At 39.0% G+C, this 14,927-nt stretch overlaps 2 protein-coding genes across 5 annotated transcripts in view; one reads left to right on the forward strand and one right to left on the reverse strand.

Annotated features, from left to right (window-relative positions):
- SLC7A6OS (solute carrier family 7 member 6 opposite strand) lies at window positions 1–8,867 on the forward strand. Of its 2 annotated transcripts, XR_011559825.1 has the most exons (6): window positions 1–314; window positions 1,409–1,762; window positions 4,506–4,706; window positions 5,193–5,304; window positions 6,167–6,873; window positions 7,235–8,867. XR_011559825.1 is itself a non-coding variant. In XM_070760481.1 (5 exons), exons 1-5 carry the CDS (start codon window positions 126–128, stop codon window positions 6,295–6,297), a joined length of 987 nt encoding a protein of 328 aa, XP_070616582.1. In that variant the 5' UTR covers window positions 1–125; the 3' UTR covers window positions 6,298–8,867. The 2 variants fall into 2 exon arrangements, 1 of the variants encoding a protein (XP_070616582.1); XM_070760481.1 differs by having other exon boundaries at window positions 6,167–8,867.
- A 236-nt stretch (window positions 8,868–9,103) lies between these two features.
- Window positions 9,104–14,927, reverse strand: part of SLC7A6 (solute carrier family 7 member 6) — a 59,662-nt gene continuing 53,838 nt past the window's right edge. For 2 of the 3 annotated variants that reach the window (XM_070760478.1, XM_070760479.1), the window contains exons 8-10: window positions 13,623–13,772; window positions 12,825–13,008; window positions 9,104–11,223 (exon numbers count right to left, since the gene is read on the reverse strand). In XM_070760478.1, coding sequence (XP_070616579.1) covers window positions 11,132–11,223; window positions 12,825–13,008; window positions 13,623–13,772 — 426 coding nt within the window. In that variant the 3' untranslated portion in view covers window positions 9,104–11,131. The remainder of the gene's footprint in view (window positions 11,224–12,824; window positions 13,009–13,622; window positions 13,773–14,927) is intronic. The other variant, XM_070760480.1, reaches the window with a different exon arrangement.

Here is a 14,927-nt window from a genome sequence, read left to right on the forward strand (position 1 = left end):
ATCAAAAAGGGCCGCGGAGCCGACATCAAGCTTGCGGGTAGGTCGAGGGACTGGTGGGGACAGCAGGCGAGGCGAGAGAAGTTCCCATAGTCCCTCGCGTGTTAGAGCGGCCTGGTCCGGTTGCCATGGAGACAGCCGCCGTGCTGCGCGTGAAGAGAAAGCGCGGAGGGTCTTTGCCGGCCGAAGCGCTGGTCCTTGCCTGCAAGCGCTCCCGTATTGAGGCTGGGGCTGCCGCCGAGGCCTCCTCCTCCTCGCCCGAAAAAAGCGAGGTGGAGAAGACTCTCTTCAAATTGGTAGCCACCGTAAACTCCGAGGTGAGGCTTCGCATGTTTCGGTTTGGAATTGTTCGGTTTGGAATTGTTAGCCAGGGAATCAAAAATCTAATTTAATTATCGTTCATTAGTACGCGTTTAAGCCCAGCTGGCTAGAGGATTCTGGGAGTTGAAGTCCACAAGTTGAATGTCCTGACAACAAAATGAAATTGATTGTCAATCAGTGTTGCTTCCTAAGTAGACAGTTTGATTTCACAGAAGTTTGATTTACTTGGAGTTATATTATGTTGTTTAAGTGTTCCCTTTATTTTTTTGAGTAGTATATTTCTGCATCCCAGGGCAGGATAAGGAGTAACAGGTGGAAGATTATCAAAGAAAGATCCAGTCTAGAGCTAAGGAGAAACTTCCTGACAATTCATCTGTAGAACATCTTGCCTCTAGAAGTTGTGGGTGCTCCATTATTGAGGTTTAATAAGGAATGATTGGACAACCATTTGTTTCCTGCTTCCCCGGAGGGTTTGACTAGAACAGTGTTTCCCAACCTTGGCAACTTGAAGAGATCTGGACTTCAACTCCCAGAATTCCCCAGCCAGTGAATGCTCGCTGGGGAATTCTGGGAGTTGAAGTCCAAATATCTTCAAGTTGCCAAAGTTGGGAAACACTGGACTAGAAGACCTTCAAGGTCCGTCTAACCTTATTATTCTATGTTCTATGCTGATTTTGCACAAGGCTGGACCAAATTGACTTGTATCCTGCCCCAATTGGTGAAGGGGTAGGTCATTACAGTATCTTAGACTGCATTTAAACATCTTTCTTTGTTTTAGGGCAGAAGTAGAAAGGTGAACCATATATATTGTAGAATACGATGTCTAACTCACAGCATCATATTGCCCTCATGTGACATTTTGTAACTTTTCCCCCCCTTTATGGTGTGTGTGTGTGTGTGATCATGGTCTGCAAGTATTATCTTGAATAGATATCGTTTTCTATTGGGAAATCCTAAAGGGGTGAGAGGGGAGAGATTATGCTGAGTGGGGAATTCTGGGAGTTGAAGTCCATGCGCCTAAAAGTTGCTGGGTTGAGGAACACCGCTCTAATTCCAGATGCTAACTGAACTTCTTTAAAATGTCTTTTAGGCTGAACCTGTTGACAAATACATACAAGAAGCTTTTACCCAAAAGAAAGGAGGCCAGATCCTGCGACCTTCTCTAGGGAGTGCCCAAAGAATAATTCAGAATCTTCGTTCTTCAAAGCAAGCCAAAAGGCAGGAAAGCCGCTACCGCCTGATCACTAGCCTCCGACCAAATATCAGCGATGGAGAAAATGCTGCTCTTGGAACAAATGAGAAAGAATCTGATGAAAAGAAACAGGCTTCAGTGTCTGAGAAAGACAAAAGCGACAGCACCCCAGGCTTCTGTAGAGACTTTCAGTTCTTTGATATTATACAGGAGGATGATGTGGAAAATGATACACCTGCCTCCCATTTACCGGTGAGTATTAAGTCACGGACTATCAGAAGCCAGTATTAAAAAGAGATAAGAGTCACAGTGGTGCAGTGATTAGAATTCAGTACTACAGGCTACTTCTGCTGCCTGCAATTTAGCAGTTTGAAACTGACCAGGCTAAAATTTCCCTCCGCGTTCCATTCTTCCGAGGTGGGTAAAACAAGGAACCAGATTGGATGACTCTGTAAACTGCTTAAAAAGGGCTGTAAAAGCACTGTGAAGCGGTATATAAGTGCTATTGCTATAAGAGCCACTGATGCAAACAGTGACACAACCACAACTACAAGCTGGCTGATAATGTATCTTAGGTTTAGAATAATGTTTTTCACTAGGGCCTCTTACTCATAATCTTAGATTGTTTATGGAGTTTGTGAGTCCTACTGTTAATGCATTGGACATTTATGGGGTCACACCTGTTTTTATAGCAGGACTCAGATTCCAGAATACACTCCTTTTCATGATTTTCATTGCATCAACATTTTAATTGTATTCTGAAGAAGACATTTTTCAAAACTTTAAAAATGATTTGAGCAGAAATGAATAATAATTGCAGAAATTTAAAGTATAATATAAAATATTTCAGTAGCAGTTGGGGGGAAGAAAAGGAAGAAAAAAGGATATTTGATTTGTTTTATTTTGTCTTTTATTTCTATCACTAAATCATCTCACCTTTATTTTTTACTTCAACTCTCAATCTCTAAAACCTTTGTGATAGCAATAATATTAATTATAAACAACAAAATTGTGTTAGGGATTTCATTGTTTTATATATGCACGTATGTATACATTCTATTACTTCCTTTTACTTCCTGATTGTTTATGGGGTTTTTTATTAATTAAAAAAGTTTAATGTATTAATAATTCAAACTGCATTTAATAAGTTGTCCTGAGCTGTTAAGGGAGTAGATACTATACTAATATTATCAATGAATAATATTGTGTGTTTGGTTTGGGCTCCATTGTGAATCCATCTATTACAAAAGTCACCAATAACTGTGGTCAACACAAAAATATCATCAGAAAAGGTAATATGTCTGTTTTATGGAGTTTGATGTGCTGATTCCAAAAATATGCTTAGTTTCGCTCTGTCAAATAAAGTTACATATATAGAAGCATTTTTGTTATGTTATTTCTACATTTTCAATGTAATTACTGTTTTCTTAATGTCACCAGTATATTTCATATATCTTGTAATAATGATTCTGCTCTGTGGAAAATAATGCTACAGAAAAACTATATACGTTTTTGAAATCAGAATTAAAAAATGATTCAGAAAAGTACAAGGTCAACTGCGATGATTACAAAAAAATATTTTTTTGTAGACCTGTGTAATATTTCCAGTAACTGATCAGTGAAAGAAATTTCCGTAAGTTGTTCACATTTCCAGTCACAACAAGGCCAGACTTTATGGTTCAGAAGCAAGTTCTAAAAACAGCAAGAACAACCCAGAACAAAGTGCAGGCATTGATTGTGTTGCAACAGTCTACTGCCCTTTGAGTTCAGATAGCCGTGAGCTAAAATACCTTTTGACATTATGCCACCTTTATGGTGTGAGGCATTCTTCCAGCCACAATAGCCTCTTCAGCAACTTGGAAAACAAGCAAGGGACAGTTCCACATTATCTAAAGAGCACAGGAAAAAGCCGGCTAAAATTCTGCAGTGCCTGTGGATTCATTTCTGTTCATGTTATGATCTCAAGGGAAAAGAAATTCTTATAATTGTGACCTTAATTTAGATGTCATCCACGAACCCTGATATTTAAACTTTTTAAACCATAGAGTTGGATCCTAATATGCTTGGTAATTTGGACAACATATGGCAAATTTTCATTGATCAATATTATCTCTGTGTTCTGATTTTTAAAAGGACATTTTACCGAGCTTCTGGTGTTATTAAAAGAGCAAATGCTGTAGTTAGTGAACACCTGGTTGTTTGTCCTTAAAATTATGTATTTCTAGCCTTACATGTCACTAAATAATAGCAGTAAAATAGAGCAAAGAAATTGCATAAAAAGGCTCCTTGGCAAGTTCATATTTGGGGATAACAAAAATATAATATTTTATTATGATTATGATATATTATGATATGAATATGATATGAGATCAAAAGATCAAGTAATACAAGGATTGCAGCGTTTGGTAACAAATGTTCTCTCCCCACTCCCCACCCCAAATTCTTGTAAATTGCAACTGTACCTATATTAGCATTAAATCTAACATTTAAAATGAAACATTGTGTTCTCTTAGGTCCTTTTATCAAAATTGGCTCCACTTAATACAAAATAGTAGCAAGTGAATTAATTATTGAGAACTCACAAGAACACTGAACTTTGTAACTTTTTGTTAAGAGATTCAATAACAAGAAAGAAACTGTGTTGCCCCATTAAACAGCATTCCATTAACTATTTGCTCATAAGTAGGGGAATAAGCAAATAGTTTATTTTTAATATTGCCTTTTGTCCAAATTACCATAGTTAAGAGTGCACTTCAAATATTAAGTATTTAAACACTTTTTTTCTGCAATTAAGCGTGAAAAGGCTAGTTTGGAGGAAAATGTTTAAGTTTGGAAACCTTGTATTTATAGGGTTTATGTTGTATATGTGGTTCCATATACAGTGTGTGTAAATGATAGAAAGAGGAAGAGGGAGGGAGAGTTAATAAATTTACCACAATCCCCCCCCCCTTTTTTAAATTATCTATTGGCTAAAAAAATATGTAAATCTTAACAGAAATCAGCTCCGGATGTGATTCTTTGCAATGCCGTAGAGATGATTCGTGAACGTTTAACAGTATCTGACAACAGCAAAGAAGCAGAGGATCGCTTGAATAAAGAAGAATATGTTTATGATATCTACTGCATGGAAACAGCTGCACCTGGATGGATTGAGAACATTCTCTCTGTACAACCTTACACCCAAGAGTTTGATTTGGTAAGAAAATCAAAATAGCATCTTCTAAGGAAATATAAAATATGAGACTTGTTTCTTTCCTCCTGTATTTCATAACTTAGAAGTGATTCAATCTGTAAAATACTGTTTCCCCAAAAGTTAAAAATCCTGTCTATATTTTTTGAACCCCGAAATAAACTCTGGCCCATATTTTCGGGGAGGTCTTATTATTTGGGGGCTCCTCTTGCCATCTTACCTGATCTCCAGCTCTGTCTCCCTAACCAGAAGAAATAGCAGGGACCGGCTGCGCATGCGTTTAAATATTTTCGGGGGGGGGAGAAGTTATTTTTGGGAGAGCAACACAGTACAAGTGGTTCCTGTATCTCATTGCCTTACAAACTTAAATTGCAAGTTTTCTCACTCTTAAACCTCTACCTTCAAGATTACTGATGCTAATTGCTTTCAGGTTAGGTGCTTGTAGTCTTTTTCCTCCCCTCAGTGACAGTAGTATTGTGTGTTGACATGCAGATGGATGAAGAGCACTTTGCTGAAGAAACCTATGAAGATGAAGATGATGAGAATAATGAGAACAACTGGCGAAATGACTATCCGGATGAAGATGAATTTGATGAAAGTGAAGGTGATATTTGTGATAATCATATTTGTACCCAGGTAGTCCTTGACTTAGAATCATTTGTTTAGTGAAAATTCAGAGTTACAACTGTGCTGAAACAAATGAGGGTCCTCACTCTTAAAAACTGCTGCATCAACTCCAATCATGCTATCGAAATCTGTGTGCTTGCCAACCCACAAAGGTTGTAGCGTCCTCGTCACGTGATCTCCAGCTTCCGGCCAGGAAATTTGAATGAGGGAAAATCCTTTGTAACGTGTCAGGTCATGTATGGCCCAGTTTTATCTCAGTGGTGTTTTACCTAGGGAACAGTCAGTAGGAAAAACTTGAATCATCAACATCATCCTCTTTTAACAACCTCATAATCCCTTGCAGGGTGGAGTCTGGGCAACTGAATGGAGCTGAGTGTTTACTAGCTGGAGCCCCTTCTTGTTGCCAATGTGGAGTTTCTTCCAGCAGATATATTCTTGTGTCTCAGAAAGAGAAATATCTGCCTCTACTTAGTATTGAACTCACAGCCTCCTGATTGTGAGGGGAGAGGTCCACCTCTAGGCCACAGCACCACTTGAAAGTAGAAAAAATGTGGGTCAATTCAATAAAATCTATTAAGGGCACAAGGTATGTGTCCTTTCTCAGTTTTAATTTCTGCCATCAGTCATTCTATGGGAAGGTAGAAAAAAACCAGACCCTTAAAATTGAATAAATAAATAAATAAATAAATAAATAAAATGAATGAAACCATAATAGACTTAATCTTTGAATTGTTTTGGAGGAAGGATTTGAGATACCGTGTTAAAGAAAGGTCAATAAATAACCAGAAAAAAAATAATTCCAGCATCTGCCATCAGTTTGGTTTTGTATTTTCTTCCAGAATCAGAAAACAACAGTGGGGACAACAGTGATGAAAATTGTGGATACATCAAGCGATCGTGGGAGAAGTATGAATCTGAAGTCCTGCAGGAGTTTGAATATGATGGAGTCAAGGAACTGGATTCTGATTAGCTTGCAGGATCTTTCGTGTTTATGAGACCCCTGTATAGGATGTGGCCTTAGCAAATTGTGGCACCACAACAACCCTCACTTGCCATGCTCTTTTGGCCAGAGCATCTTCAAATCAAGAGAAAGCAGATTGCTTTAGCATACATCGTCTTCTGAAATGAAGTGATCCAAGTGACGTTTACAATTTTTGGATCTCAATCATGGCATGATGCAAGAAACGGCTGAAATTGACAGATAGCTTCTGCCATTTTGGGATGCCTGACAACAACTTTGACATTAAAGGCCGAAGTTTCCAGAAAGACAGTCTCCTAAAAAGATCAGCTTTGCTATGAGATTGGAAATGTTGTTAACATTGAAGTAAAGAGTTTTTTCTTTTGCAAGTATTGTAGGATCACTGCCTGTAGATAGATCAGTCCTTGAAAATGATTGTTCAGATTGGAAATCTCTGCACCTTAATATTCCTAGTTGCTGCAAATATATAATTGATAAACTTTACATATTGAAAATGTTAATTTATCCCTCTTTATTGTAATATAACTTCATTAAGATATCCACTTTGACATATCCCTTTAGGAATTAGTTATACAGTAGTCCCTCTCTATATCGCGCTTCACCTACCGCGGCTTCACTTCATCGTGGGTTTTCAAGAAATATTTCTTAGGATATATGAGAGAGAGATTACGTATACGTATGAGAGAGAAAGAGAATGTTGTTGCTTTATTGTTTTTTATTATTTTTATTAGTTTTAAGTTATATTATATATATACTACTGTGATATGTATTTTGTAAGAGTGTGGGAAGGGTTTATAAACACTTAAAACAATGAAAACTTACCAAACAATTACAATATAAATACTTAAATAAGTACTATCAGTCGATAAATTCCACATCGCGGATTTCACCTATCGCGGCCGGGTCTGGAACGTAACACCAGCAATAGGTGAGGTCTTACTATATATGATAATTCACACTTAGTTCTCTTTGCATTGTTTACAAATATAGTAGTTACTACATTTGAAATTTGCCTGACCTTGTTCTGTGAAGGATTTTTTTTTACTATTATTATTTAGCTGATGCTTTCTTCTATGTATTATAGGTGTTTATTGCGGTGCTCCATCATTGGAAGTTTTCAAGAAGAAACTAGACAAACATTTGTTTGGAATGGCATACTGTTTCTTCCTTGAAGGTGTGGGGGGTTGGACTAGAAGACTTCCAAAATCTCCTCCAACCCTATTCTATATTCTGAATTTATCAAATTAGCCAATTCTCTAGTTCCTTGTACTACCCTGTTTTCCCCAAAATGAGACATCCCCTGATAATAAGCCCAATCAGTCTTTTGAGTGTATGGCAATAAGGCCAAGCACTTATTTCAGGGTTTAAAAAAAAAAAGACACATTCTTATTTTTGGGAAAACACGGTAATCCTATATGGGGAGAAAATGGAAAATCATAGGTTTTGCTCCATTATACAGAAAAGGACAATGCCAACAAAAAAGTACCTTCAATTATATAAGGATTTTTAAAATATAAACTATCCAGCATAGTTTATTGTTTTGTTTTGCAAAACCTAATTGTGGGATCTTTGGTATTCTCTGAGCTTGGTTGTTTTCTTGCAGACTTTTCATTACCCAACTAGATAACCTCATCAATGCTAGTAGGAAGTGGGATTTGCTCTCATTGCCATCAGTGTGCTGCCAGGGAATGATTTTGGTAGTCCCTTCATTGGATTATTGTTTACCTAATCTTAATGATCTGGACCTAGGGCCTTACCCCATTTCCCTGTGGCACCCCTAAGCACCTTATCCTCTTCACTTAACCCACGTCTTGGAATCACAACTGTTGAGATTATTGCCGGTACTCTATGCAATCACATTACCTTGTAACCCAAGGACTAGCTATAACTATCATTTTGCTTCAACAGTTTAATTGGTATTTTGGCAGAACCAAAACCGGAAACTGAAAATGATGGCTTTAACTTTATAGAATTACGGATCCAAATGTATATCTATGTTCCTAACAGAATGGTACTTGAATTCTTTGCCATTATTGTCTGCAAAGGTAAAGTGGTAGAGATTGTTGTGGTTAGATCACAGGCAGGTCCTTTGATTACAGTTTTCGAGCCAGATGAACCGGGTCCGTCTGGGCATGATCGGCCCGTGTGGCTGTCAGAGGAGTCAGTGAGGAGGAGGGAGAGATAGTGTGTGAGGGTCCTGCTGAGACTATAGAACTCCCAACTGGGTCTGATGAGGAAGAGGAGGTGTGTGCAGTCTATAATTTTAAGGTGTATAAAAGAGGAAGAATTTAGGAGGTTCCCTTTGCAGAAAATCAGTGTTTGATCCTTCGAAGTGTAAGAGCACATAAAGAGTTTCTGCCTTTCATACAAACATATCTTTCTGCAGTTCTGAACAATATAGTGTTAAGAAGTCTGTGAGTAATTTTGTTTTGGAAACTTTGTTTTGAAACCTTATCAGTTCTGCCACTCGCTTTGAATTGTGGCAGCTGGAGGACATTCCTTCGTTCTAATTTGTGTTTTTCAACAAACCTGATTGTACAATAGATTATTTCATTTCAAAACCTTGTGTCTGAGTCTTAATTGGAGGTTAATTGCTGCTCCTTTGCCGTGTTAGACAAAACAGAGATAGTCCACTGTCTTCCAATTTGAGTTTTCCTTGGCTGACCTGGATATATCTGTGCAGTTTTCTTACAGGACTGTTTAAATGGAGTGTCTGTCTTGGCTGCCAAATAAGGTCAGAATCTCACACAGAAAATTGTTAGCATTAACGAAACACAAGTTTTCCTTCACAAGCTGATTCATGTTCTCATTTTTTTATTTCCACATGGTGGAATTTTAATTTTCCCCCTTCAAAGTTCTTGTACATACAGGAACTACAAAATTTGCTGTTGTGACAACTAACTGATCTGGTCAGGAGATAAACAGTTCAGTTCTTCTATAAAACAAAATGCATTTAAACAGCAGAATGGAGTATAAAAACAATCCAGGGTATAGTTTAAAATTTTAATGCCATCCTGTTAAACTAAATAAAACATTTATTGACCACATTTCTATTGCACAATGAGACTGAAACCTAATTGAAAAGCACCAAGATAAATGGATGTAGTGCATTTTCAGGATGTTTAAAAAGTGGTTGATCTAACGTGGTTGGTTCAAATCATTTGGTTTTCATAAAGACAGAAACAAAGCTTCAAACTGTTGCTTTCTGGGTTCTTCACCAATACAATAAATAGCATACCTCTTTCCAGACAGATAGTCAGGATTGTAACTGGATTCAAATCTGAAAGCAAATCCAATTTTTGTTTGAATAAAAAAAACCAACCCAAATGATGACATGTATAGATCTGTATTTTTTTAACTAACTACTTTCCATTTATAACATGGAGTTGAGAACACAGTACCCATGATTTTGACAATTAAGCTCTGGAAATTTACACATGCACATAGATTAGGTAATTAAAAGTGAGCAAAGCTCGCAACTGAGAAGGGGGCCTGTTGTCATATGTGATCCATTGTCACAGAGTACTTACATTTTTATTCTTTAGCACCCGTCAGCTACCAAGTTGCATACAAAGGAGAAACAAAGAGACGGGGACATTTTCTACCATTTCACCTTTTTGCAAGGCCTTGTTGTCTAGAAACAACCAAGAGCCACAGAAAGACACAACATGACACGCTTTTGAAGAGATAGTTTGCTTAGGAGGTAAACAAGATGCAGATTCAGAATTGAGGGTGCTTTTCCCAATAGGCCAAGCAACTTTTTCTCATAAATGCATTCATTGATATTGATTTGCAGCTGATACTGTGGTCCCAGAGTGAGACCTTGATAAAGTCAAGTGGACTGTCAGACTACCTTGGGCCTAAATCCCTTTTCTTAACCTTTCCCTTGTTGATAGTAAAAACCAGTACGATCAAGTGAGAAACACTATTTGCCACAGAAACTCGTGTCACAGTCTCCCTATACACAAACTTTTTTGCTACTTGCATTAAAGAAAGTGCCTTTAAAATGTGTGTTTTTAACCTTATGAACTCAATAATCAAGGTTTGTTAGATCCTCAGGCCAAGTCCAACTATTACACTAAATACGGTTTTGCATAAAATCCTTAAAATATCAGAGATGAAGCAGCTTGAATTTGACATGCCCGATGCTCGATGTTGAGAGAAAGCCAAGTTGTGATGCTTATGCTCAACTGGTTTAAAATGTTGGCTTCGATGCCCTAGACTTAGTACCCCACTGTTGTTGAGTTGACTCCAATTTGAACTCAAAATACACTTCCATCTAAACCTCTACCTTTGATCAAAGCAATTGAAGCCAAGAAGAGATCACCAAGAGCTTCTGAACATCTTGAGGATATGTACGTGGATGAAGCACGAAGGACATAAACTACTTCTAAAGATCAGAAGGCAAATAACCCCCCCTAACATATTCAATCACTTGGGTGGAATAGCTGGTCACAATTATTAGTGCAGGATTAAACAACTGATTGCTTGGTAGACCTGATGAAGCTTTTCAATTCTAGTAAATTGGACAAGACTATTTTTAATTGTCTAATGTCCATATAGTCTCATCTTCGCGCACTTTCATTAAATGCCTTTGATTTTGCCAGTTGAAAACATCGGATTAAAAACCATAGTGAATTTTTGCCTGAGAATCCTAGTGAATGTTCTTGTTTTGTTTGGTTTTTTACAAAACTAACTAGCAAAAAAAGGCAACCAAATTATGTCAACCGGATCGAATCTCCAAATCCAGAGAGAAGATCTAGATTGCACCGGCATGTCCAGACCTTCCTCCGAACAACTAGCTGATCTATTCCGTTTTCCGTCTTTAATTAGATTTGCTTTCTTCTTTTTCTTCATCAACATCCATTTCTGTCAGAACACAGTAACAAAGCAACTGAGTGGATCGAGTGACAGCACCTGCAGAAGGAGAAGATTTGGACTTGAACTGTGTAATTATGAACAATTACGGTACTTCAAAATCAAGTTGCTTGCTAAACCATGATTGATCTTGAACGTCTCAAAACAGGATGCTTCTGTTTTTCTGCATCTGTTGCAAATCCAATCATCCAGTTTAATTTTTCCATAAATTGTATGCAATGTTGTATTTTTTCCTTTAGTAACAATGCCTGAGCAGATATTACAATGGCCTACCATTAACGGCTTGCAAAAAGGGTAGGATTTGTCCGCAATCTACCACCAAAGCCAGTTCCCTGTAGATGAACAATATTCCTTCCTTTGCTGACTCTAAATTTAACAGTGGACATGATGTTTCCATCTGCACAAAAAAAATATGGACCCAACCATAGTGTTTCCTGGTTAATTATCTTTGTCAAAATTCAGGGGAAGCCTGCTGAAAGTCAAGGTCTAGTTTTCTAATTTAGCATTTTTTTACAGTCCAATTTAAATGTAGAGCATGGCATTTTAGCCAGATTTAGATCTGGGAAACTACCAGTTTCACTGGAAGGAGGAGTCAAGCCAAGAACTAGCTTGGAATCGTTACACGGTTGCAAGTGTAATAAGTTGAGCCTCCCCCATGTTCCATGAAGGGATCTGATCATTTCCAGGGGTAGGCAAGCAGCCTGGGAAGATTCTTGTAACGTAGGTAGAAAGCAATAAAGTTGCTTACATTAGTTGTTCAACACTGGCTCTTGGTGCACCTGACATAAATGGCAAATTTAAGCTGAAGACTTTACGCATAAGTGCAAATTTTTTAAAACCCAACCCATATCTACTCTTCTTCAGTTTTTTTCTATTGTTATACAGTGATACCTCGTCTTACGAACCCTCTTCATACGAACTTTCCGTGATACGAACCCGGGGTTTAAGATTTGTTTGCCTCTTCTTCCAAACTATTTTCACCTTATGAACCCGAGCCGCCGCTGCTGGGATGCCCCACCTCCGGACTTCCATTGCCAGCCGAAGCACTGGGATTCCCCTGAGCCTCCCCTCACTGGGATTCAAAGCAGCACCGGCAAAAATGAAGGGAATCCCAGCAAGGGGAGCCTCAGGGAAATCCCAGCAATGCAAGAACGGGTGCTTCGGCTGGCAACGCAAGTCTGGAGGTGGGGTTTCCCAGCGAGGGGAGCCTCAGGGGAATCCCAGCGCTTTGGCTGGCAACAGAAGTCCGGAGGCGGGGATTCCCAGCGGCGCAAAGCAAAAGGGGTGACTTTTGGGATGGGGTTGCACGCATTATTTGCTTTTACATTGATTCCTATGGGGAAAATTGCTTCATCTTACAAACTTTTCTACCTACGAACCTGGTCACGGAATGAATTAAGTTCGTAAGATGAGGTATCACTGTAGTTGCCTAGAAAATATGAACAAGCTAAAATACCCTTGTTCACATTTACTACTGAAGCCAGGATGGGGTTGGATGGAAAGGATGGAATGTGGAATATCCCATCATTCAGTGCAGTTCACTGAGACCTTAATAAAAGTTCGTCAGCAGGGGTTGGGATAGAAGACCTCCAAGGTCCCTTCCAGCCAATGATTCTATGCTCTATGAAAACGATCCTTACCTAAGACTTTGCTGACCAAAGGTGGCCTTTTGGATACAGGCAAGGAGACCCCCATGAAGTAGACTGGTATTCCAGAGAGTGCAATACCGATACCAATCAGAGAATTGACGGTGTCACTATAGAGTGGCACAACCACTAGAAATATGGAGCACATACAGAAGATGATTGGGAAAAACAAGCTCAGCTGGAAAACAGAAAATACAGCACTGAATAAGGAGGAGGAAGAATAAGAAGAAAAAAACAGTTATTGTTTTTATATAAACATAAAGAACATAAGAGGAGCCCTGCTGAATCAGGCCAAAGCCCATCGAGTCCAGCATTCTGTGTCACACAGTGGCCCACCAATTGTCCATGGGGATCTTGAGCAGAAAGAGAAGGCAAAACCGTCCCTTTCCCTTGACCCCCAACAAATGTTACCCAAGGGAATCCTCCCTGCCTCAACCAACATAGAGGTGGCACATAGACATCCGTTTCAATAACCACTGACTCACGTGGCAGCCATGAATCTGTCTAATCCTGCCTTGAAGGTATCAAGGCTGACAGCTGTCACGACCTCTTCTGGAAGTGAATTCCATAAACCAAGGACCCTCTGGGTGAAGAAATATTTCCCTTTACTTGTCCTCGCTTTCTTACCTATGAGCTTTAGGGAGTGCCCCCTCGTCCTAGTATTGTGTGATAGAGAAAAGAATTTTTCTCTATCCACCTTTTCTATCTCATGCATGATTTTATACACTTTGATCAAGTCACCCCTTCAACGCCGTGATTAAATGATGGGTTTAATCTTGCGTTCATTCTTACCTTGAGAGGTCGATGCCGATCTGGTTGTTTCCAGCGGAGGTAGAGCTGCCCAGCAATTGACAACCCGACAAAGAACCAATAGCTGAAACTGAAGTAGTTAATAAGCAGAAAGACGTCTTCCACGGTCAAGTAGATGAGGCTCATAGTACACTGTTAGAGAAGATAAGAGAACAGCATGAAAAATTCCAAGCATTTTCCGAATTTTATATAGAAACACTGTCAGGCCGAAACCATTGTTAGCTTGGCTTGCCACACTTTATGCTTTAGAATGAATTCTTGCTGTGGGAATTTGGGAGGGGCTGTTGCATGAGGGACGGCATATAAATCCAATAAATAAAAAGATAAAATAAATGAGGGATGTAGAGATGTAGCCATCACAAATTCCTTCTAGATTCTCAAGGTCATCCTTTGTTCAGCACCTGCCCGGAAGCTGATAGGAGTAGCAGACACATAGGCAAAAGATGACTGGTCAAACGTGATGAACTTGTGGGTGTGGGAGCAAGGGAATGGACTTTAAACGGGGTGGAGAAACCCTCATTGCTTTAGATTCGGGTCTCCAGGCTTCAGGAGGTTTTCTTGAAGCCTGGAGAGAGCAAAAACATCTGAAAAGAAGGCCGAAAAACATAGGTTCGCCATCACAGCTTTAGTACTTGTTAGTATGTCTCGGTGCAGCCTTGTGCGAAACCGTCGGCATACACACAGCAGAGTTATAGCAGTAGTGTAGTTGTGTGGTCCATCCAGTAAAAGACACTGATTGATTGATTGATTGATTGATTTGATTTTCATGCCGCCCTTCTCCTTAGGCTCAGGGCAGCTTACAATATGTTAGCAATAGCACTTAGTATTTAACAAAGTATTATTTACATATATACAACACAAAGTAGCAAAAGATAACAAGCCGCACACAGCTAAGAATATCTCAAAGTAAACTCCTCCCACAGAGAAAGGTACTGGCGCCCTCTTATGGCCAAACCAGTCAAAGCTCTTAAAGGTATATTATAACTTTACAGTTATAAACTACCATTGGTTGTTTAATACATGGCAACCCCAAAACAGGTGAGTACCATGTATTAACAGTACTGTACTGGGATCAAACTATCATTAAAAAGTCTATTTGTCCTCTCCATGGATAGATTTGCAGTACAGAATTTATTAATCTAATTTATATGCTGCCCAACTCCTCAAAGTCTCTTGAATGAGTATAACGGACTGAATTTTTTGTTCTTTTAACAACCTTACATCGGGATGGAGTTGGGGTGACAGTGTTTACTGGCCGGATGCCCTTCCTGAAGCCTAAGTGGAGTT

The sequence above is a fragment of the Erythrolamprus reginae genome, chromosome 9, assembly GCF_031021105.1.
Source record: "Erythrolamprus reginae isolate rEryReg1 chromosome 9, rEryReg1.hap1, whole genome shotgun sequence".
Classification (NCBI taxonomy): Eukaryota; Metazoa; Chordata; class Lepidosauria; order Squamata; family Dipsadidae; genus Erythrolamprus; species Erythrolamprus reginae.

Excerpts from the sequence above, each read along its gene's own strand:
- SLC7A6OS (XM_070760481.1), top strand. The coding sequence starts at position 126 with ATGGAGACAGCCGCCGTGCTGCGCGTGAAGAGAAAGCGCGGAGGGTCT. Across the intron at positions 315-1,408 it reads TAGCCACCGTAAACTCCGAG|GCTGAACCTGTTGACAAATA; the intron begins GTGAGGCTTCGC and ends AATGTCTTTTAG. Across the intron at positions 5,305-6,166 it reads TGAATTTGATGAAAGTGAAG|AATCAGAAAACAACAGTGGG; the intron begins GTGATATTTGTG and ends ATTTTCTTCCAG.